The 25,215-nt window shown below is 35.9% G+C and overlaps 1 protein-coding gene across 1 annotated transcript in view; it reads left to right on the top strand.

The window, feature by feature from the left end:
* The window catches only part of MALRD1 (MAM and LDL receptor class A domain containing 1), a 794,826-nt gene that overhangs the window by 106,562 nt on the left and 663,049 nt on the right, over positions 1 to 25,215 (top strand). The window contains exons 13-15 of the mRNA XM_044915239.1: positions 5,444 to 5,541; positions 13,378 to 13,551; positions 22,289 to 22,409. Coding sequence (XP_044771174.1) covers positions 5,444 to 5,541; positions 13,378 to 13,551; positions 22,289 to 22,409 — 393 coding nt within the window. The remainder of the gene's footprint in view (positions 1 to 5,443; positions 5,542 to 13,377; positions 13,552 to 22,288; positions 22,410 to 25,215) is intronic.

The raw sequence follows: 25,215 nt of genomic DNA, 5'->3' as shown, positions 1-25,215 counted from the left end.
AGGATGAACCGCTTGACATTATGTAGCTTTTCTTTTTAGGGTAAAACCTTGATTTTCCTACCTCCCTTCTTTGGTTGGTTTTTATTTTCCAGTTCCTAGTTGTTACCCTATTAAACATCCAAACAGGCAACTCATGTTTATCTATTTTTATCTACGCTCATGTATACATATGTGTACATAATTGATATGTGTACATTCAAGGTTGTAAGTATTCTGACGATTGTTTATTTTGCCAAAAAAATGGGATCCTATTGTAACTACCGTATCTTATTTCCTTTACTAAAGATAGCTCATGGCAATCCCTCCAAGTCATCAATTATAGTCATTTTGAATTTTATTTTTTCTGTTAAATATATATATATTTGTACATATATATATATATACCCGTGCATACATATGTATATATATACATATACACATACATATATACACATATACATATGTATTATGTGCACATGCATATATATACACATACATACACATACATACATATTTATTAGTGGTGTGGCCACTCGGAAGGGTTTATTATGGGAGAGCCATTACAGTTATGATGGTGCAGTCTGCCTCCGCCAGTATTAGGGACCCTGCCGTCCACGGCAATCCAGCCAGGGTTCTGAGGGGGTTGCCCATCTGTTAAAGTATAATTTAAATGCAGTAAAATTCAACCTTTTTGGTGTACAATTCACTGAGTTTGAACAAACATATATAATTGTGTAACCATCAGAAAACTCAGGATATAAAAGAATTCCATTCTCCCCCTAAATGAATACTGCTTTGCAGTCAATACCCATCTCATTTCCAGCCACCAGCATCCACTGATCTGATTTCTGTCCCTATAGTTTTAACTTTTCCACAGTGTCCTATAATTGGATCCTACAGTATGTAGCCTTTGGAGTCTCTGGTCAGAAAGTGGCCCCTTTTGGAAGTTTAAGGTGCAGCCTCAGGTAGTTTCCTCACGTCCATGTACTGGTCGGTAGTCAGGTGGAGATTTGCAGGAGGGGGAGACTGCACATCTCTGGAGCTCTACCTTTGCAGCTCCGTCCTCTTGGAATGAACTCGAGGCACTTGAGTCTCCTTCTGGCTCCCACCTTCCTACATGGCGGCCAGAAACTCTGTTTAGGCAGTAAGCTGGGGAAATTGTATGGCTTAGCTCATTTGTTTTCCCTCTCTTAGAGATCATTAACCTGTGATCTTATATTCTCATTGTTCTACATAAATCATTGTCTAACGCATTGTGTGTGTGTGTGTGTGTGTGTTTGCTAGTTCAGGAAGACTAAATCTTGTCCCTGATCTCAACCTTGCCTAGAAGTAGAAGAAGCCTAATTTTTCTGTTAGTTTGCTTCATTTCTTTGGTCTGGATATGCCAAAATGTATCTAGCTGTCCTCCTATTGAGTGACAATATGACAATGCTGCGAAATCCATTCTTCTACACATTTTCTTATATAGGACGCTTTCAATTCTATGCAATAAATAACTGTGAGTGAGACTACTATATTTTTACAGAAAGATGTACTTTCCCCAAAATCTTAATACTTAAAATTCCATTGGCAAAATAGGATTGCTTTTTTCCATTTGTCTGTCAGCAATATGCATTATATTCTCTTAAATTCTTCTAATTTGTGGGTATAAAATGATTGCTTATTTGTAACCTTTATTTGTATTTTATTGAAAAATGATCTTTTCAAATGTTTCTAATTTCTCAGTCAACTTAGATCATCTTTATTTTCTCTAAATAATCTGAAGCTTTTAGCGTATAGATTTTAAAAATATTTTGCTAATTTTTTTTAGGTTTCTGATATGTTTGCAGCTATTATAAGTTATATTTTAAAAACTTTTGGTTGTTGCTGGTATATAGAAATGCAATTATATTTTTAAATGTTGACCTTGTATCCAATGACCTTGCTAATTTTATTTATTATAGCTAAGAGTATATACGTGTGTGTGTGTGTGTGTGTATATATATATTTATTTTATTTTCTAGGTTCACAATTATTTTCTCTGCAAATAATGACAATTTTATTTCCTTTTTTCTAAATCTTAAGCCTTCTGTTTTTTCATTGCACTGGCTAGTAACTCTGGAAAAATGTTGAATATAACTGGTGATAGCTGCTCTACTTCTCTTGTTCTTATTTCAGAAGAAAATTGTCAACAATTCAACCTTAGGTACTATATTTGCTGAAAGATTGTTTTGCTTTATTAGATAAAGATGTTCCCTTCTATTCATAACATGGTTTTGTGTGTGTGTGTATACACACACACACACACACACACATATATGAGTCTATGTTAAAATTTGTCAGATTTTTTTTTAGTATCATCATATCATCATCATATTTTTTGTTTGTTCATAAGGTGAATTTTTCAAATATTAAACCACCTTCTCGTTCATGAACCAAATCTCATTTGGTTGGTTTTGTTTATTTATGCATGATTTTTTATTCTAGATGGTAATATTGATTTATGATATTTGTATCTATATTCATTATAAGGTCTGGTTTCTAATGTTTTCACATCATGTAAGGAGTCCCTCCTAAACCATTGCATTAAAAGCATGTGCATGCTTCATAAAAGATGAGGCTGAGGCTGGCATGGACAGTTTAATGCATGGAAGCTGACCCCCTCTTTTCTTTAATTCTTATACTGTGTTAGTCATGTTGCCCCTCTGGGGTGTGTGGGTGTACAGGAGTTTTGCAATATGAACAATTTGGATTACCAGGAACCACCTCCTTGATATACTATGATTCTGTAGTTCTCTTAACTAAGTACATTCTGCACAGCAGACTTATAAGAAGGTAAATCCAGAGACATTTTTCTAGAAGTCCTTGGGTCTAGGTTCAGAGTTCAGATTCTGTTTACCCTGCTCTTATAAGTATTAGTCTGTATTATTCGTTTTCTAACTCTTTAAAGTTCTCTTAGGATTTTATTTAGCTTTCAAATAAATTTTCACTAAATATTTTTATAATATCTTTCCATCTAAAAATATATCTTTCTATTTAATCAGAGGGTTAAAGTTAAAAAATAACTTAATAACATTTCTTTGTTTCCACTTACCTTACCAAATTATCTTATTAATACTTGTCATTATTTAAAAATAGAAGCTTTGGGATTTTCTACTTTTATGATTGTATTATTGGCAAAACATGAGAACTCTATCTCTATTTTCTATTGTTTTTACTGAGTATATTATTTTCTTGACTTTTACATTCACTAGGCCTATAGGATAATGTTGGTCTAAGGTAATTAATATTATCTGCGGTTAATAATGATAGAAATCTCTAGTTTCTCATTTTAATTAAAACAGTTTTGTTGTTTGCCATTTAGGATATTTATTTTGGGGTTGATCATTAGTCTATATTTGTTTACTTTTAATATTTTCTTAAGATTTCTTTTTATTGGCAATTGCTGTTTTTTCCACAGTCTTCTCAATATTTGTTGATCTGAGTCTGACTCTACCTTGTAATTTGTTAATCTGATTGACTGTGTTGATAGAGCAGCTAAATTAAACTCAGCTTCCATTCATGGAAAGCTCAGATTGATCAGGACATATAATTTTTTTGATAAGGATTTCAAATGCAGTTGATAACTTTTTAATTACAATTTTATATCTATGATCATGAGTGACATTGCAGTTTATTTTTTATTTTCCTATTTCTGTAACTTTTAGATTAGAGATATCTGGCAATGTAAAATGAGTCAGGGAGTTCTCCATATTCCTCTAAGACTTAAGATCCCTTGAATAATGTTACAAGTATTTCTTAAAAACTAAATAAAACTCAACCGTGGATTGAGTTTTATTTATTTCCAGTAGATTTTTTTAAATCATTTTCCAGTCATTTTTGTGGTATACCGAATTGATTCAAACCTTTTGCTCCTTTTAGAATTTGGAGTTTTAGTTTATATGTCCCATCCTTTATTGACTGCTTGTTTGAAATTGTATATATTGTTTTTAAATTACCAGGGGACTAGGATCTTTGAATATTTGTTAATTTGTAGAATTCTGATTAGTCTTTTAAAAGTATTCAATTGAATTTTAGTTGAACCTAAGGATTTTTAAGCTGGAATAATTTTTTCAAAATCCTCTTTTCCTATGCTATTCTTTCATAGGTGAAACAATTTAATGAGCTTATATAGTTTCTTTCATTCTTGGTTTGAAATTAGGGAATAATAGCTTTTATTCTTCCCTGTTGGTTTTGGGATGTTAAAACCCATATAGGGGTGCCTGGCTGGCTCCAGTCAGTGGAGCATGTGACTCTTGGTCTCAGGGTTATGAGTTCAAGCCCCACATTGGGTGTGGAGCCTACTTAAAAAAAAAAAAAAAGTCCATATAAACTGGTTCTGTTTTTCTCAGTCAGAGATGATACTGCTGATTTGCAACCTTGGTTGTTTGGTTAAACACGTGGTGGTAGCTATAAAATAATACATTTTAATTCTGAAATCCTTTCCTTTCCATGTAGTCAGCCTTGACCTATATCTAGGAAAATCACCTTTTGAATATGGTATTTTTCAGTCAAAATTGTCCCTTTTCGTAGTTGCCCATCACTTCGTGATTATCAAAGGGCGGGATCAGACCTTGACATTGTTCTGCGTCACCTTCCTTGTAAATTTTCAGTATTCAATGAAGCTACCCCTGACAGCAGTTCAGGAATGTGTGATCTTTTGAGCTGCAAAAGAGATGTTATCCCCCTGTACGTTTGCCATGAGCGCATCCACTGTAGTTAAAATCTAAAAGCAGTTATTTTGTTAACACTCAGATTAGATCTTTAATTAAGCTTTCATCCCCACTAGCACAGACAATGTCAAACATGTAAGCCCCAGGAGAAACCCAACTCATTCCACAGCCTCGCATCCTTCAGTACTTTGTGAAGAAACTTAAAAACAATGTTCTCAGGAGAATTTCATAAGGGTGTGTTGACTATCTAATTGTAAGCTTAGAAGCTTCGTTTAATTTGATTTCAGACTATTTATGATACCAGTTAAGCCTATAAACATGTTTGTTTAGGGGATTTGGATCAAGAGGTTGTTTTTATCAATTGGATTTTTTTTTTTAAAGATTTTATTTATTTATTTGACAGAGACACACAGGGAGAGAGGGAACACAAGCAGGGGGAGTGGGAGAGGGAGAAGCAGGCTTCCCGCAGAGCAGAGAGCCCGATGTGGGGCTCTGTCCCAGGGTCCTGAGATCATGACCCGAGCCAAAGGCAGACACTTAACGACTGAGCCACCCAGGCACCCCTGGATTTTATTTTAGATATTTAATGTTATGCATATGAAAAACTTGGTCATCTACAGGGCTAAATGGTAAATAAGTAAAACGTGTAATTTTCTTGAGGTGATTGACAGTTGATAGTGTGCAAGGATAAGATGTTAGAGCAAAGAACTGCTAAATGTACAACAGTAGAATTTGTATCTGTGTGACTTTTACTTTTTTTTTTTTTTTGGTAGGATCATTCATTTATTTCAGATCCCATCAATCTCAAGGAGTAGCCAAGCTCGGAAGTCCTATTCTTACAAAAGCACTCACTGCCTCTACCGCATGTCAGGTAATCAGTTATTGGAACTTCCCTTGGCCACTCTGTGGTTGTAAATTGTTAGGCGTGGGTTACCTGTGCCAGTAAATGCCTGCTATGTTTTACTGCTATTTTCTGATGACCTGGGAGATTTATACAAGCTATGTCAACAAGAAATGTCATGTCCTTCCAAAAGACCATTTGCAACATGTAACTTAAACGGTTCTTTTTTGGGGCCTATTAAAGAATATTTCTGTCATTTTGTGTTCTTTCCACCTAGTCCTTCCAGTAAGCCAAAGCTGTGGATACATGTTGTCAAAACTGCTGATTATTTTGGCCAACGGTGTTAACTGAGTAAAATAAATAAGCCAAACAAGTGCTTGCTGAAAGGAAGATGAAAGGGTGAATAAAGAGAGAGACATATGTGCAGAAAAAATAATTACATCTTCTGAAATTTTATTTTTTCAATTAGTCTTTGTGGTGTCGAGTGAACATAGAGCAAGTGATATATGCTCAGTCCATTTCAACAACACCATAGAGAAGAAAGCAGAGAAGGACTTCGGAGTCAGACAGACCTGGTTCAAATCTCAGTTCTGCCACAGATTATATATACTCTCTTTGAGACCCCATGTCTACACTGGAAGTGTAATAGTAGAGTGCCTTTATCACATGGTTGTCAAGATTAAAATATCATTGAGTAAAGTATGTGGCACATAATAGGTGTTCACTAAGCAGAATTCCTTTATTTTTCGTAGAACTAACACCTACATTTAGATGTTTCTGTTCAGCTTGCCTTGTTTTCTGTCTTTTTGAGCATTCCAGCAAGCCTCCAAGCCCTCAGGATTTCAGTTTATTTAATTTTTTTGGTTATCAGAAGACCATGCAGATCGATACTGCTGCACACTAAATTCATCATCTGTAAATGTGGGGGGTACAGCAGTTTATTCAGGCATTCCTGCTGACAAATCACACATTGTTCAGAGGAATAAATCTAATTATATGTTCAGCTTGATATAAATCTGAATGGGAGTGCTCAGATCTCTTAATGGATTGTCTTCTCTCTCTCTTTTTTTTCTTCCTCATTCTTTCCTGCCCATTTCTCTGGGGATTATATTTAAAATGACTGCCTGGACTTCACCTCCACTCTGCCCAGATACACTCTACACTTGCTCACCTTTGTTTTATTTCAATTAAATCCTATGTGATAGATATAGATTTTTTTTTTGAAAACTCCTGAGGTATTTACTCACTCTGTAAAAGTACTTTACAAGCTTACTTAGCCTTAATTCAAGGTCATATACCGAAGAGAGGTGATCAGTATTGTTACTTACATAGGCATTGGATACAAAACAATAAAATGTATTAATTCTACTTGTTCTGCAGAAATTTGAAAACAAATATTAAGAGCTTATTAGAAATTCCTGAGATTCAATGATTTTTTTCTTTTTAAAGATTATCCACATTTTCCATTGTTGTATGCTGGTAGCCATTAATTTGTGTTGATTTGGTTTATGTTTCAACATATGATTGTTTCTACTTGGGGGCATTTTTCTCTATTGTTGCTTAAACTTGGAGTTTAGCTGTGGTGGGGCCTCAGTGAAAGCCATGGGCATGTTTAGACAACTTGCTGATTTATTTCTCAGAACCAGTACTCAACCTCCCAAGGCCTCAAATGCTGAGTTAGTGGTTTGCCGTGCTTTTTAGAAAAGTAAGAGTGTTTCAGGGAGCCATTCCAGACTGCCAGAAGAGGTTTTTTTTCTTTTTTTTTTCCTTTGTATCTGCTTGAATGTTAGTACTTTTGAGTTAGAGGAATGGATATTTGGGTTACTTTTATAATACTTTTTGGTCTAGGAAGTAGAATTAGACAGCTAGAGAAGGTTATCTATAGTCTGAGATACACATAGTTTAATGTTCTTTCCCAAAGGAGTATTCTAAGAATATAGTATTACTTTTTTACAAGTCTGTGGTAATGTGTGATACTTTCTTTCTTAAAAGTTATGGAATAAGCAGACAAACCAAATTCTTATCTTATTGAGTAATCAGAAAATCCAGCCGATCTTCCTAAGTGGAACATATTGATAATAGTTATATTCATGGAATAGCAGATGTTAGTCATTATACAATGGTGAAGTTAGGCGGGGAGATAACTGAAGTTGGGTGCTTTGATATGATTAAAGTCTTCATTTTATGAAATTACATTTTTTCCTTACATAATCATATGAAGCTAATATAGTTCAGAACTTTTTTTTGAAAGGACTTTAAAACCATGAAGCTTTCTTTTGAGTCTCCTTTTCTAACAAGAGTCTAGTAGAGTCATTTTGCATGAATTATCTTGTGCTTTATGTATAGCCAGCACATGGCATCAACACGCACAAATTTTCCTACACCCACTCCTTGCCGAAGATGTGGACTTTAATTTAAAGACTTCAAAAGCCCCTTCAGTCACTGTTGGAAACTTGGCATTTTTCCATGGAATAGCCAGGAGATAGGACAAACAGAACACATGGGAGCCAGAAGCTACTATTTCTTATGTTGAAATGCTGTTACTGTTTTGAATTAACTAGGAAATATCAAATATGAAGGAGATTTATGGTAGGTATTAATACTTTCTGAATTCTCATATTTGAGTTACTATGCAAAATTACTTTTAGGGCTTCACAATTAATTAAAGACAGGAAGATTAATACAAAGCTTCTGCTTTCAAAGCTGGTTTGCATATTTGTCTACTTTAAAAACAATTCCCCAACTTGTTTTGCACTTGTTTTAATATTCTTTAATTTTAAAAAATCATAAAATTTTTTAAAAAGGTGAATGAGGTTATAAGGGAAAAGGTTGAAGCAAGAGGTGGGTTGGTTCCACACATAAAGCTTATTAGAACCAGGCTACACATTTGAACTAAGTTTTCCAGCAACCAGTAGAAACAGATGAATCATCGTTTGATTTAGATTCAAGGCAGTAAAAATAGCAAAACAAAGCAAAAATAGTTCTTTTGAGAATTCTCTCCTGAGTGCATATAGTGGTAACAATGTAAACAGTCTTTCTCTGCTTCTGTACCCACATATTGCTTACCTGCTCTGTGCTGATCACAGCCCCCGATGTTGGGAATACAACAGAGGCCACTTAAATACATGCTTGCCCTAATGAAATGTCGATTTTAGGGATTCTGACAGCAATTCAGTGTTAAGTGCTCCAAGACGGTGAGTACAGCATAAAAATAATAATCCACTTAGAACCATTCTCTCGACGAGTTTTGAAAGGCCATGTCTTCTAATGTTTCCCAAGTGAACTCATGTCAATGAGAAATTTAGTAAAAAAAAAAAAAAAAATTACGGAGTGGGGCTTGCAATTGTGTAATCATACTTCATTCCCTGATTGTTTTGTTTAATCCAAGCCTAGATGTTACAGTATGGGATGGATTCTAGAGGAATCGACAGAGTATGGGGAAAAGGGTGAGCAGGTACTCTTTCCACCTGTGCATGAGCAAAACACATGGAGGCTAATCATTTAAATGAAAACAACATATTTTATTGAAGATTCTAAACTTCTAATTAAGCTTATTCAGATGAAGAATACTCAGGCAAAAACATACTTATGACTAGGAGTTAGAAAAATCACTATGGTAATGTTGAGGGTGTGTGTGTGTGTAGTGTTGAGGGTGTGTGTGTGTGTAGTGTTGAGGGTGTGTGTGTGTGTGTGTGTGTGTGTGTGTGTGTGTGTGTGTGTGTGATGAATGATCCCCCTCTCAACATGGACTTAGTCCCAGCTGAATTTTGAGGAGCTACAATATATCATCTTTTCTCTCTCTTCTCTTTTTCTTTTATTTTTTCTTTTCCCTTCCTTCCTTTCCTTTTTTTCTATTTTTATTTTTCTAGATACTGAAGATAAAACAGGTGTCGCACATACTAGACAGGATCCGATGTGAGGCAGAGAAGGCAGAAGTAGCTGAGCGTTTGGAATACGGCTGAGAAAGAGCTTGACGATCTGGCCAAGGAGTTCTGAGATAGGGGAGCAGTTGAAAAAAAGACTGTAGGAAAGTTGAGGAAAGAAGCAGAACCTTTGAAGAGTAGAGTTGCAGCTGAACACGGACCAAAATCAAATGCAACAGAAATAGGAGGAAATTATTTTAAACTTGTAGATAATGCCCTGGTAGGTCCTTCACAGAGTTAAGTATCAGAGAGCCTAATTACTCCTTTGTAGAGCTGGCTGCACACTCCCCTGGTCAATGTCACAGGGCGCTGTAGGAACAGAAGGGCAAGTGGTGTGACCATGGCTATCACGCTTTCCAGCTCATTCGCCTGTACTCATAACTCTTAGTATTATCACCTGAAAAGCTGTCCTTTCCTTTTGTAGTAAAAATGAATGATTGGATATTTTATTTTTTTTAAAGATTTTATTATTTGAGAGAGAGAGGGAGAGCACAGAGGAAGAGTGAGAAGGAGAGGGAGAAGCAGGCTCCCCGCTGAGCAGGGAGCCCTACGTGGGTGGGGCTCGATCCCAGGACCCCAGGATCATGACCTGAGCCGAAGGCAGATGCTTAACCTACTGAATCACCCAGGTGCCCTGATTGGATATTTTAAAAAATATATAAATAATGCACAGTTCGAGAATACAGTTTAAGCCAATAGAATAGTCTATGCTTCATTTTTTTTTCTCTCTGATTTGCAGTTAAAGGAACTGCTTTGTGGGAAGCTTTTTTAACCAAATGAAATTGTCTTGATTACAATAATTCAGTGTCTATATAAAACGTTCCTTAGGGCACCTGGGTGGCTCAGTCGTTAAGCGACTGCCTTCAGCTCAGGTCATGATCCCAGGGTCCTGGGATCGAGCCCCGCATCGGGCTCCCTGCTTGGCGGGTGCCTGTTCTCCCTCTCCCACTCCCCCTGCTTGTGTTCCCTCTCCTACTGTGTCTCTCTCTGTCAAATAAATAAATAAAAATCTTTAAAAAAAAAGTGCCTTAGTGAAAAACCAAGAGAAATAAAACCAAGCCTTTAATATTAACATTTATCTGACTGCATTTTTTTTTTTTTAGATTTTATTCATTTATTTGAGAGAGAATGAGATAGAGCATGAGAGGGGGGAGGGTCAGAGGGAGAAGCAGACTCCCCGCCGAGCAGGGAGCCCGATGCGGGACTCGATCCCGGGACTCCAGGATCATGACCTGAACCGAAGGCAGTCGCTTAACCCAATGAGCCACCCAGGCGCCCTATCTGACTGCATTTTAATGAATCAGGCATGAATCATGAAAATAATTTCCTTTTGACATGATAAGTAGTAAATACATTTTAAATGGTTGGTGTAATTTTAACATACCTGTTTTGTAGTTCTGTTTAATAGAATTTTCTGTGATAATGGAAGTTTTTCTCTCCTGTGTCCAATATGGTAGCCGCTAACTGCATATAGCTATTGGGCACTCAACGTGTAATGAGTATAACTGAGGAACTGGGTTTTTCATTTGGTTTCACTTCAATTAATTTATATGTAAATAGCCACACAATTATCAGACCTTTGCCACGACATTATAGTTAATTGTTTTCTTTTCATTCTCCCCCCCCAAAAAACTCTGGAGTCCCTAAAGACACCTAATACTTTGTACCTTTTCTGACACTGAGCGGCTTCCTTCATGCTCTCTGGGAAGGTTTACAGGTGTTTACTGACCCGCTCATGCTAATAGTCCCACTCATCCTTCCCTTCTTCTTTAAAAAAAAAAAAAAAACAACTATAAACTGAAAACCTACTAAACACAAACTGCTTTAATAGATTCCACGAGGAATTCACGACACACCTTGTGATTTTGGGTTCATGGCTTCGTGTTCCACTGGCGTGTATCAGATTGAGAGCTGCAGGGGTTGCAGGCTTGACAAGTGCCTGTCTGGAATCACAGCTGTATTAATGACTTGGTTCAGTGACTTCACCCTACCAGTATTAATTTTGAAAACAACTATGGAAGATTTCTTCGTCTATAATAAGCTAAAGAGTTCTGCTTAATGGTCTGTGATGGCAACTCTGTTAAAGTAGTAAGTTAAATATAAGTCTTAAGCTTTTAGCCTATTAAATATGGATCCCATTGGTATTTACTCTTATTACACTATTAAAATACATTAGCACTGGTGATGTACTGAATGACAGTTTGACAGCTTGGTATGCTGACGGGGCATGTGTATCTCTTGTACTAAGTTTAAAGCCCGGGTTTGCATATTTACAAGCTTGGAATGTGCTGAAACTCTAGCACGGATCTAAAATTTAATTGTAGTTGAGGAACCTAAATCCTTCCTTCCCATAGGATATGATCAAACACTTCCATCTGACTTTTCATTTCTCAATTACCTGTCTTGCTTATCTGAGTTTAGGGGAGCATGGTAGTAAAGTCTAAAATGAAGCGGACAGAATTTTTTGATGAAGTGGTGATAGTTAAGTAGACACATTAAAAAAGGTGTACCACACTGGAACAGAGAATGTTTGCTCTTTTAAGCTATACAACTTTTTAAAAGCACATCTAAAAAATTATTCGACTTCAGGGGCACCTGGTGCCTGGGCACCTGAGCCACCTGGTGGCTCAGCCAGTTAAGCATCCGACTCTTGATTCTGGCTCAGGTCATGATCTCAGGGTGGTGAAATTGAGACTTGCATTGGGCTCCATGCTCAGTAGGGAGTCTACTTGAGATCCTCTCCCTTTCCCTCTGCACTTCCCCCTGCTCGCACTCTCTCTAAAATAAATCTTAAAAATTTTTTTTCAACTTGAATTTCCACTGAAATTGGTACCAACCATAAAATAAATGGGGAGACTATATATACACTAATATCTGTCCATGTAACAAAATAAAACCATAGTGGTGAAGGAAAAAAGCCCACAAGAATTTAAAATTCACTGCAACTGAAAAGGAGTCACTTTGAATCCAAAGAGAAGGGTTTTACTTCTGAGAAGCCTCATCTGTGAATGCTGTGTTTTCTTAGAGAGTCCTAAGGCTGCACTTTTCAAAGAAATCATGAGAAGAAAAAAAATTGCTGTGTGTCTGAACTTGTTTTTAATGGAGATTTTGTTGACATATTTTATAGAGTGAATCATCCAGCCATTGAGGGAATTAATCCCTGCCTCACACAGTACCTGTTACTTAGTAAATGCTCATTAAATGTTGCTTGAATAAATGAGAGTCCTGAATTTCATGTAGTAGCTATTGCTGTCAGCACCTAAAATAATTCTTTACTTTTTTTTTTACTGCCTAGTTAAGTGCTCAAACCCTTAGATTGTCATCCCTGATAATGACTAGGAGGTGAAATGATCACCCCCCCAAAAAAGGATGTTTTCTTACTTGAATTAAATTATGAACCAGCAGTATTACATGAGCTCCCAAGTTCTTTGATAGTGTCCCCATGAGAAGGAATTAATGAAAAGTACTCATTACAGTTTTCTTTTACCTGAGAAGATACTTTTTCAGGAAACACTTTTTTTTTTTTGGTTTGGTGTTTGAGACATCAATGAGAATGTATAAGTAAAACCTGATTTTGTACACTAAGAATATATACCTCCATCGAAACTTCTGTGGAAGCAGAGTGGTACTGCCCATGCTGGTGTAGAAAAATACGTGTCCTCAAACTTGTCTTGGTGGTGAGCTAACGTCCCATTTCTTTAGACCTCTTGATGGCATGTGTTAAAAATACCAGTTAGTAGAGCTGCCTTGAACCTTTTCTTAAGGGGAGAATGCAAAGGCAGGCAAAAGACATACTTAGGATTTTCTGGGCTCGCGTATTTGGAGGAAAGGAGAATTGAGATTATATTTAACGGCAGAATGATTTTTGATATTTTTAATTATAGAAAAGTTGCTGGAGACCAATAAATGGAATATTCATGTCATTCAAAAACATTTTCAACAGGTGCAATTTTGGTATCATTTGTCCCGGCATTCACATCTCTCGGTTTTTACAAGAACATCACTGGATGGGGATTTGCAAAAGCAAGGTGATCTAATTGGAATCTCCAAATCTCAGTGGAAACAAGCAAAAATCAATCTCTGTTTGAGGGCTGGAGAATCTACTCTACCTTTTCAGGTAAGCAAGCACATAAGAAATTAATACAACTTAGCAGAAGATGCTAATTTAATACTACTTTTTTTCTCAGGGAACAATGTAACACATAAAAAACACATATATCCCATAGATTTATCAGCTATTGAAAAAGGAAGCACATTCACAATCAGAGATGAGTACAGATGTTAAATTGCTCAAGACTGTTATATGGATGCTTAGCAAAACTGGAGATTAGAATTGAATTGGAGGAGGAGAAAACAGAATTGAATAGGATGGCAGAGAGAAAAGTATTTTAATAGGAAAATATTTATTTTTTAAGTGAGGATGGCAGATTATATGAGGCGGTGAAAAAACCTGGCTTGCACTATGCTCACATTTTAATTCTGATGCCTTATTTTCTGCCGCCCATTAATATTGAGATTTTTTTTAAATCTATTTTTTATGTCATTTTCTTGGCTCATAATAAAAGAAGGCAACTGTATGTAATCAGATTGGTGCCTGAATTTTCACCCTCCTGGATATGGCTTCCTTCTGGATGACATTTGAAAAGAGTGATTTTAGAAACTAGATTGGATGATAGAATATAGCAGAAAACACACAGCCTTTGGAGTTAGGTGGTCTGAGTTCTGATCTCTGCTCAGCTCATGGGTTGCTAAGGGACTCCAAATTACATCTTTGAGCTTCACATTTCCCTATCTGTGAAAACCACAGAGATGGTAAAAGCAATACTTCAGGGGAGTCTGAGTATTAAAGATAAAGGTAAAATGGTGGCCCCGAACATGGGTTCTGGAGCCTAGAGTTCAAGCCAGGTGTACAATCATGGGGAAGTTGCTTAATCCCTCTGCACTTGTTTCTTCTGTTAAATGGAGGTCAGAGTCATTGTTGGGGTGTTAGGGGCCCCCTAATAAATAACTCAACCTCCTTGGTCCTCATTTCTGAGCCAGTTAAGATAAATATAGAAGTCAAACAGTAAAATATTTTAGAGAAGATGCTTTTAGAATCTGCCGCCATAGGTTTAAATAACACATCACCTCAGAATAAACAGATTCACCCAGAGAACAATGAACTGTGCTCGAGAAATCCAGGACTCACACGTTGGGGGAAACCTATGACTCTTAGCCAGAGCTAACATCAGAGTGTATGTGTCCAAGAGTGGGAGTTGAAGGAGAGACAGCATGAGTTTAGCACATCCAGCTTATTCTTCTAACATCACTAATTGGTTAAATCCTCCTGTCCACAGGAGAGAGTAAGAGGTCGGTAATAGCAGTGTTACTGCAAGTTCCTGCCCATGAAGTAGAAGGAATAGGGAATAAATATGGACTCCTTTCAGTATCCTCTTCTTTCTAGAACTGTTGTGAGGATTGAATGATTTATATATGTAAAGCACATAGAAGATATTCTGGCATAAAGTAAACACACAAAGTTAGCTCTTATTACTGCCGTGATTATCAGTTGGACATTGTCTGGGAATAGTAGACACTCAGTAAATATTAGTATTCTTTATTTTGCAAAGGAGTTTCCTCTTGACCAGAACTCTAGGCTCAGTGATTAGAAGAAGCTCCTTCATTCTGTGAAGGTCTCTAAACTCCCTGATTCTCAAGGATCACATTTATGACTATACTCCCATATCTAATGGACAAAAATACTGTGAATCTAGTAACTCTTAATAGGAAAGCAGTAAAGGCCAGTCATGGAATCACATAAGTGCCAATCTCCATTACGTGTGACAGGACAAACAAAATGAGAACAGTTCTGATCCCTCGCTTCATTTATTTATATTCTGTATAACATTATTTTCATTAGGTTTGCTTTTAGTTAGAATGAAACTTAAAGATCTTCAAGAGTCCATTGTTAATTCACATTATTGGAAATTAAACATAATGTCCTTCTCCACACAAAAACCTGCATGTGAATAATGATTCTTGATTTCCTCATGATTGCCCAAACTTAGAAGCAGCCCAAGATGTTCTTCAGTAGGTGAATTGGTAAATAACCTGTGGTACATCCAGACAATGGAATATCATCTGGTGCTAAAAAGAAATGAGCTGTCAAGTCATGAAAAGACATGGGGGAACCTCAGGTGCATATTACTAAGTGAAAGCAGCCAACCTGAAAAGCCTACTTCCTCTCTGAGTCTAACTGTCTGGCATTCCAGAAAAGGCAAAACTAGGGAGACAATGAAAAGATCAGTGGTTGCCAGGGGTTGGGGGGTGCAGGGAGAGAGAAGGGATGAATAGATAGAGCAGAGAGGATTTTTAGGGCAGTGAAAATACTCTGTATAATAATATGACGGATAAATGTTATATATTTGTCCAAGCCCACAGAATGTATAACATCAAGAATGGACCATAATGTAGACAGTGGACTTTGGTGGTTACGAGGTTCATCATTTATAACACATGCCTCACTCCGGTGGGAGATTTTTTGTTTGTTTTTTGTTTTTCCGAGAGAGTGGGGGGTGGAGGGAGAGAGAATCCTAAGCAGCTTTCACGCCCAGCGAGCAGCCTGATGCGAGGTTTGATCTCATGACCCTGAGATCATGACCTAAGCTGAAATCAAGAGTGAAATGCTCAACCAGCTGAGCCACCCAGACACCCTGGGAGATGTTGATAATGGGGAAGCTGTGTGTGTGTTGGGACAGAAAGTATAGAAGAAAACTACACCTTCTCCTCAGTTTGCAGTGAACGTAATACTGCTCTAAAAGTCTTAATGAAAAACAAAACTAAACCACAATGTATTCTTTTAGAACCAGTTATTTGAGAAATGTTTTGAGTTGAAACACATGCTGTTCCTTTCTGGACCTGCAGGCACTCATTAACCTATCACCATTACTGAAGAGATTCAGTGCAGTGTCCTTTTTTTCCCCTATAACATTTCTTCCTTTGGGGTTCTGGTTTGTGTTTTACTTTGCTTTGCAGTGCAAAATGAGCTTGCTCTTTATTACCTGGGGCATATTAACTGGTTTGTAGGGTAACCAGTGGTTTGATAGGATTTTATAATTGGGCAGCAGTGGATTTGTGATGTTTTTCTAAAGGAGCCCTGCTCTTCGTTCCTGTCTGTGGTGTCTCAGCGCCATGTGTTGGCTTTCCTCTCACCCCCGTTGGGGCTCCTAATCCACCCCAATTAGCTTCAGCTTAATTGTGATAGCCTTTGAGGGGAGTGAATGGTTCTGGGTTCTTGCTAGGTCTTATTTTGTCCCTGAGAAGTTTTTAGTCTCTGCCTCTGTCACCCCTTAATTCCGTTACTTGTCTGTAGTATATTTGTTTTAGAAACTGCAGGTACATAAAGAAGAATAAGAATTCCCTCAGATTTTTTCATCAAGAAGCCCATTATAGGTCCACAATCCCTAACCAACAATTTGGAAAATTACAATTGGGAAAACAATAAGCTTTTGAAAAGCCAATTTAGAGGCAAAACTTAACCTTACCTGAACCTGTGTGAGGTCTTTAGGCAGTTCATTTAGTGAGATGTTTGATTAGATAGGTGCTGCCCCCAATCTCCCTGAGGGTATCATGTAATATACACGGTGTTAGATGAATATTCTCAACTCTGAACTAGTCAAATTTCAAAACCCAGCTGGCCCCAAAGACTTCGGGTAAGGAATTGCAGGCCTGTGTTCACATTCTGGTGTGAATCAGTCCAGAATTTATGCAGACACACATATACACGATACGTAAATATACTCAGTCACACATGGATATATACCACGGTAGTATTTAATACATTATTACTACATATACAGTAAATATTTCAAACAAGTAGAAAATACAGAGGCAAGTATCTTTGTATTCACACCTCAGAATGAACTGTTAGCATTCTGTTTGCTTATAATGTTAATACCTGTTTGCATATGAACATACAGCTTTTGTCCTCTTTGCACCCATTTCTATTCCTTTTCTTGTCCTCTGCTGGAAAAAAAATTGCAGATCTTATGTTGGTTTTAACCTGATTTCTGTAAATGCATATTTAGAAACATGGAGCTATGAATGAGGATTCTAGCTAGGTGCAATTCTTCATTCTTTTAGCAACAACAATTGCAAAAGATACTCTACCTATAAACAGTCCATCTAGATTTTTAAAATATTCAAATATTTGAAGTTTACATTCTTGGGAATGGGCTTCTTTGGCACTTTAGTAGACTGAATCATTGTGACCTTAGTCATCACCTGACTATCCTTCAATGTGACTAAATTCTGAACGTATTTATACATGTAGTCCATCCCAAACACTGGAAAGGAGAAAGGCATCAACCCATATGACCCCTATGTCCTCTTCTAGCCATGAACTTCTTTTGCAGTGTCGTCCTTTTGATGTCACTTGTAGACATCACAACAGAGTATGAATCACTTTGAGTTTCTTAGGAAATAAACACCCTTAGGTAGGTAGGGCTTTTATTCTTCCTGGTAGAAAAGGATAAGGCTTACTCTTTATTCCGTAAGAACAGCAAGTTAGCACCATTTCAATAGTCTCTCCATTTCCTATATTTTTTTTATTGGAAGAATATAAGTCAAATAGTTAATAGTATTCTTTTCAATCTGTTATAACGTGGCCCGCCCATTGGATATGTTGAGTTTTTACAGAAATATACTCACTTCATTTACAGTTTCTTTTTCCCCTAACTGCTGTTCTTAGTTTTAATATCTAAAGGTGGTTCTTTTTCTGAGTACTGTCCATTGATTTCCAGCTGATCTACTTTTTTCAGGTTTCCTATTAATACATAATTGTGTCATATTTTAGACTTCATTTTAAAATGACCCTTTTGTGAAATTTTCCACAGTGATTGATAACATGTTCATTCTTTATCAGTCAATGATATAAATCAATAACAATTTCCTGACATTATTTGAGGATTCAGTGAAGGGTAAGATTTATAATACAATAGTAAAAGCTGGTCTAGTCTCTATAAAGTTGCAATGTCCTCAGCCTTCTTAATTTAGGACTGCATTGAATATTGTTACACCAGACAGCTCTGGTCTGCAGCATCTGCTAAAGACCAGTTATCTTTTTATTTTATTCTAGTAATGCAGTATAGCCTAATCGTTAATGGCTCAGCTTACATATTTTTCTTATTAAATATATAACCTTCAACCAATTACTTTACCTCTGAAGCTTCTGTTTCTTTTGCTTTCACATGAGGATGAGAATAGCACCACCTTCACAGGGTTAAAACAAGTGACTGTGCTTGGCATGCAGTAAGCTTTAAATAATGTTTGTGGTTACTCTTATTATTGATAACATCATTAAAAAATTACTATATTCCAGTTTTTCCTATTATATTCCTACTTTCTCCATTTCTTCTTAGATTCCTATTTTTTTGTTCTTGTTATTCCTTTTTTAAAAAAACAAGATATCAAAGAACCAAAATCTAAATATGCTAGTTGAGTTTTTCTCTGGAAAGGCTTACTTTGGTTTTTCAGATATAAAAAATAATCACTTGATTATAAGCTACATTTATAAGTTGTTTGGTTCCTGAAAGCAAAAACAAGAAATGATTTTGCTCTTTCACTGAAAGAGCACTGAATAATATCACTGAATAAAACAAATATCAGCAAGATCCTAAAAAATAGTTTTAGAAGGGAGAGACCTTCCAAGACCTAACTTGGAATTTAAATTCACAAATTTCCTTGAGAATCTTAAAAAATGAGGTTTTCACTTCTTCATTTGTGGTTGAAATGCCCATGGTTGAAACATTTCTTCTGCATGAACTCTTTCTCACTTACTGATTATTAATTGGTTCTATATTTCCCAAAGGAAAACTGCCTTTGTTCACAAATCAAAAGATCGGCTTAGTTGAAACAAGCAATAAAAAACAGAAATAGCCAAGGTGATTTTGGAATCATCAGATGGTATTATTTACAGATATAAGAAACATTTTTAAAAGAAGTGACCATTTTTCTTTTTAAATGTGGAAGATTTTAATTCATGGTAGAATTATGATTTTTCATTTTAGAGTTCTGAATTTAATTATATAGAAATAAGCAAGCAGAGGTGTAGATGACCTGGTATCATTTTTATTTGGCTTTGGAAGTAGTTTTATGTTAACATTTTAATATGAATATCTGAAAGTCTTGTGGTTCCCTTCAGACAAAATGATATAACCATATTTTACAGACCTAGTTCACAATTCTATTTCAACTCCTGCCAGGGTCCCACCCCATCCATGTACCTCTTTAGAGGCACAGAGAAGTGCCCCAAGCATTCTTTTTTCCCCACTTTTTAAAAAAGTTGTGCAGGGCTTCAAATATGGCATCAGTAAAGGCTTGTCTAATGAGTCTGAAGAATTAAGCATCTGTATTTTAATTGACTTCAGTCTACTATAATTTCTAGTAATGAATAAAAGGAAAAATCTTTTAAAATTAAAGCTGTCCAAAATAAATTACAATACCTTAATGGTGTTAAGCATAATATATTTTTCAATTACAGTGCCTATAGATACTTTGTCAAAATCCTTCTTTAAAAACTGTTATTTTCTGCCTTGTGTATGAAGGCCAAATTCCTTAGTCGGTTAAGACTCTACAAAAAAAAAAAAAACAGTTCTAATAAGAATTTTAAAAATCATTATAATTATATACATTTCATCATAAAGTATCAAAAATTGCAGATAAGGCAATAGTCTGTCCTGACCTCCTTCACCTCTTATTGGTCTTTATCTTGAGGTTAGCATAGACATTAGTTCATTTTTACTTCTGGACCCTATTCTATTGATGTAATGTATATGTATGTACCACTATATCTAGAAATCTAAACCATTGTGTTTTTAGCCTAAGTAGTATCCTATCATAAACTTTTTTTTCTGTAATTTTTCACTCAGAAATACATATTGAGGTTCTTTCCATATTAGCACATAGAGATGTTATTTTTAAGTGGCATGGTTACCCATGGTCTGTATAACCATTTATTTTTTTGATTGACATTTAAATTGTTTCCATTTATTTACTTATCAAAACCAACAATGAAGTAAACATTCCTGGACGGGCTTTCACGTATATGCTGATGAGTGTCTCTCTAGCATAAATGCTGAGAAGTGGGCTTAATTTTTGTAGTCTGTGCTGTTTTTCTTTTTAATAGATAACATCAAATTGCCTTCCACTTGAGCTGCACCAATTCTTGCAATCAGTTTGTTCCATCTGTTACTTAATTTATCATTCTCTTAAAATCCTATACTCCTATGTATGGGAGGAAAACACTTTCCCTGACCCTCTTATGGTTCCTGGCTGGGTCTGAATATTAAACTAAAAAAGTAGATTGAAGGAGAAAGCATACAAAATTATTTAATATAAGCCTTACATGACACTGGAGCCTTAATAAGGACGTAAAGACCAGTTAATAAAGAAACAGTTAATCCTAAGCCTTTTTATGCAAGGTTTGATGAAGAGTGGACAGTGATGGAAAGATACGATGGGGCAAAGAGTATGAGCTAAGTGTAATCAACTGGGAGAAACTTAGCCAGGCAAAGATTCAGATTCCTCTGCTTGTGTGTCCTTTTGTCTTCTGAAATAAGGATGTCCCTTTCCTCCGGTTATAGAGAGGACACCTCTCACATGAGGGAAGATCAGATAGTCCATCCTGCACATGTCATTTCTTAAATTCCTCCAGCTTGAAATACTCATTATGCCAAGGTGTGCCATATTTTGGGGATAGCATGTCTCAAAACCTATCATCCTGTAGCACCCCAAGCGTTCTAGTCTATGTGTTGCTAAAGTCAGCATTTCACCCAAAGTGTTCTAAATATACCATACACTTCCACATCTCCTTGCTTTTGCCTGTAATGTTACTAGTTTCTCTAACAAAATCTGAAGTAGCAGTTATAACTGAGTAGCTATTATTAGGTAATTAGTTATTGGTTGTTAGGTAGTTAGTATTTTTAGCAGCTTTTTCCAAATTTTGTCTCACATTCTTGGCAGAAACAATGAAGTGTTTTTCTTCGATTCTCCTAGTATCTTATATGTATCTCCTTGTATAACACTTGTGGTGTAGTTTAGTTGTTAATGCATCATACCAAGTAAATCGTAAGATCTTTGGATCTGAGATCCTCTCTGATAAGATCGAGATGCACCACCTACTATGTCCTGCACTGGTGGTCCTACTACACGTCTTTAAGACTCCAGACATAATTCCTCTCTCTCTCTCTTTTTTTTAAGGTGGTAGATTAACCAACATAATGATGTGATTAATGAGAAAGAAAACAAATTACATCAGTCATTATTCAGAGTGTTAGAATAAATTAAACTGAAATAGATGCCTCTGAGTGCTTTAACTTATGAATATTATTAACCACTGTATGTGATTATTGACTCTATGCTTTACCTCACTAAGTAGGTTTCTGTATATATACATAATATGTATTAGTATTTAAATATTCTGATATGAAAATGAATCATTGCCTCCAGCAGACCTTTTACAAATGAATTCATATCTCAGTTAAATTGAGTTGTAAACCACACAGTTGATTACCCCAAAGAGCTCATTTTAAATGTATACAACTCTAAATGGCTCCAATGGGAAGGCAACCCTTCAGGAGTGATGAATGTTTCAACTTTTAATTGAAACAAGGTTACCTAAGACATTAAGGTTACATAAGAAGCTGTCAAAGCCGCTATGACTTTATAAATTTATAATTTGAACTTTCTGGTCAAAACAGTTTTCTAAAATTAGATTGGAAGGTGGGACAGATGCAAATGAGCTTCTCTACACAAAGATATATGATTGTAAGACATTTATGATATATTTTTAATAATTTGTTTTTCTGTAATTATAGTTGATTTTGGAAGCTACTGTTTTATCATCAAATGCTACTGTTGCTCTAGATGACATCAGTATATCCCAGGAATGTGAAATTTCTAATATGTCACTTCCAGGTACCAGCATACTAAAGAAAGGTAAGTTTTTCTTGTGGTCACTGAAGTTTTAAAAATTGAAATAATGAGTTCCTCCTGATACCAAAATTTAAAATAGATTCGAGTCCTCCAGTAATATAGCTCACAAGTAGCTAATACCAGGATGTGGATTCTATTACATGCCTTGAAAACTAAAACATACTTAAAACATGTATCATATGATCTCACTGATATGAGGAATTCTTAATTGTAGGAAACAAACTGAGGGTTGCTGGAGTGGGGGGTGGGGTGGGAGGGATGGGGTGACTGGGTGATAGACACTGGGGAGGGTATGTGCTCTGGTAAGCGCTGTGAATTGTGCAAGACTGTTGAATCTCAGATCTGTACCTCTGAAACAAATAATGCAATATATGTTAAGAAAAAAAAAAAAGAAGAAGAAGAAGGTAGCGGGAGGGGAAGAATGAAGCGGGGGAAATTGGAGGGGTAGACGAACCATGAGAGACAATGGACTCTGAAAAACAAACTGAGAGTTCTAGAGGGGAGGGGGGTGGGAGGATGGGTTAGCCTGGTGGTGGGTATTGAGGAGGGCACGTTCTGCATGGAGCACTGGGTGTTATGCACAAACAATGAATCATGGAACACTTCATCTAAAACTAATGATGTAATGTATGGGGATTAACATAAGAATAAAAAAAATAAATAAAACATACTTAAAAAAATATATATATATGCTGTACACAACCTAGGCCTTAGAGACTTTTCCAATAGTATTCTATGCTTGTGGCTAAAATTGTCACAGTTTTTTAGTTACAGAAATTATGAAATAGTTTTAGTTATTTTGCATGTTTTAAAAAAACACTTCCATAAAAATTTAATTCTATTTTAATTTTGCTTGGCACTTCAAATGATTATATAATGAAATTTGTGTTTCAGAGTCACCTAGGAGTTCAAAAAACTGTGTTTGGAAAAGTGACTTAAGGCCAGCCAAAAATTTAAATCTTGATTCTAAAACTCTCTGTTTAAATTCAGAACATATATTTTCAAGTAACAGAAGGAGTTTGTCTAATTTTTTGACTAAATATTTTGTAGAGCGTTTCAATTAAGGGGCAGAAAGATTGTAAAAATAAATCCCCAATAGTCAAATAGGCATTTTTGGAAAGTTGAACCATTATTTAGGTTCTGAGAATGGACTGGAACAGTATGCATTGTGCCTCAGTTACCTGTCATTTTAACACTGATTGATGTTTCCCTTTGACCACTTCACCCCAGAGTCTGTTAGTAAATAGACAACATTAAAGGTTTTGCTTGAAAATGATCACATTTTATTTTTCTTTATCTATATACATGAATATTATTTGCATTTAGAAATTAGGCACATCTTATATTCTGAGGTTATGTTTCATTAAACAACATATTTATTAGTAAATGGAAAAGTTGAATTCCTACATGAGCTAAATGCAATAATTGAGGATAATATAGCAGAAACAATTCTGGTTTGAGAACTAGATTAAAGAACTTTTAATTAGTCTTTTATTAAAGACCTCTTTCATTGGTGAGATTGTATAGTTCTCTCTACTAACTTTATATTGTCCTATGTATTTACTTTATTCAGAATATGTGTTCTGAACTTAAACCTTTCTAAGCTCTGTGTGTGTATGTGGTTCTGATAGACATTGAGGAATGCAAAGCAGCAGATTAATGATTGAGTTTTTGAGGGTTAACCAGCATTACCTTATTTCTGTTATTTAATTAAACATTTTTCTTCTAATCAAATACTGCATCACCAGAATTTGAATAGCAGAAAGTTGACATTGAAGAGAATGTAACTGGAGGCAAGAGTGTGGTTACAAGTTTTATATTATCACTAAAATTAACCTTAGCAGAAGTCTCTGAGAGTGCTTGATCTCACAGAGAATTCTCTTCAGAAATTAAATCAAAACTCAATTTTTGTGTGCTTCATTCCAAACACCATCTTAGTTGGTTAGAGCATAATTATAATCAGACCAAAATTGTATGAATTTTTCCTGAAAGGCCAGACCAATATTATATGAATTTTTCCTGAAAGGCCAATTATTGTACACAAAGAGAAAAAAAACTTCCTTACTGTTTTTGCAAATTTGTCCAATAGGTCATTATAAGATCTCCTTTGTGAAATTTACTATTCTTACCCAGCAGAAATTTAGGATGGGACTGGAATAGGCATTAAAAAAATAAGCCAAATCCCACTGGTAATGAATTATGTTATATTTGTGGGGCAGAATGGCCAGAGATTCACCTAGACCCTGTGTTTGAATTAAAAGCCTTTGAAGGCTTTAATCGGCATGCAAATGGCTATAAGACTTCAGAGCAATTCTAGTGCCTTACACATACATTTGAAGCACCATGCACAGGATGAGAAAGGAAAACTGTACTCTGATTTGGCTTTTTTTATCTAGCTTCTGTGTCTCTAGCATATTTAAAAACTAGTGTTCATAAAATAATTATGCATTCTATTTATTTATTGAAGGAGAAGAGTATGTTTTATCCTCTCCATCTCTTAATTCTGAAGCTGGATTTGTGTTATGGGAGGATGCAGGCTATATTTCATTCAGCAAATTCTGTGATTTTCCATCTGACTGCCCAAATGGAACAGATGAAGCCAATTGTGGTGAGCCAGTACTTTAATCAGTTAGTCCCTTTAGTACTTAGTCATTTGGCTAAGATTTATGTGTGCACTGGTTCCCCCCCCCCACCTTATCCACAGGGGATACATTCCAAGACCCCCAGTGGATGCCTGAAACCACAGATAGTATCAAATCCAATGTATGCTATGTTTTTTCCTATACATACATACCTATGATAAAGCTTA

The sequence above is a fragment of the Neomonachus schauinslandi genome, chromosome 5, assembly GCF_002201575.2.
Source record: "Neomonachus schauinslandi chromosome 5, ASM220157v2, whole genome shotgun sequence".
Classification (NCBI taxonomy): Eukaryota; Metazoa; Chordata; class Mammalia; order Carnivora; family Phocidae; genus Neomonachus; species Neomonachus schauinslandi.
This window is presented reverse-complemented; position numbering and strand designations above follow the sequence as displayed.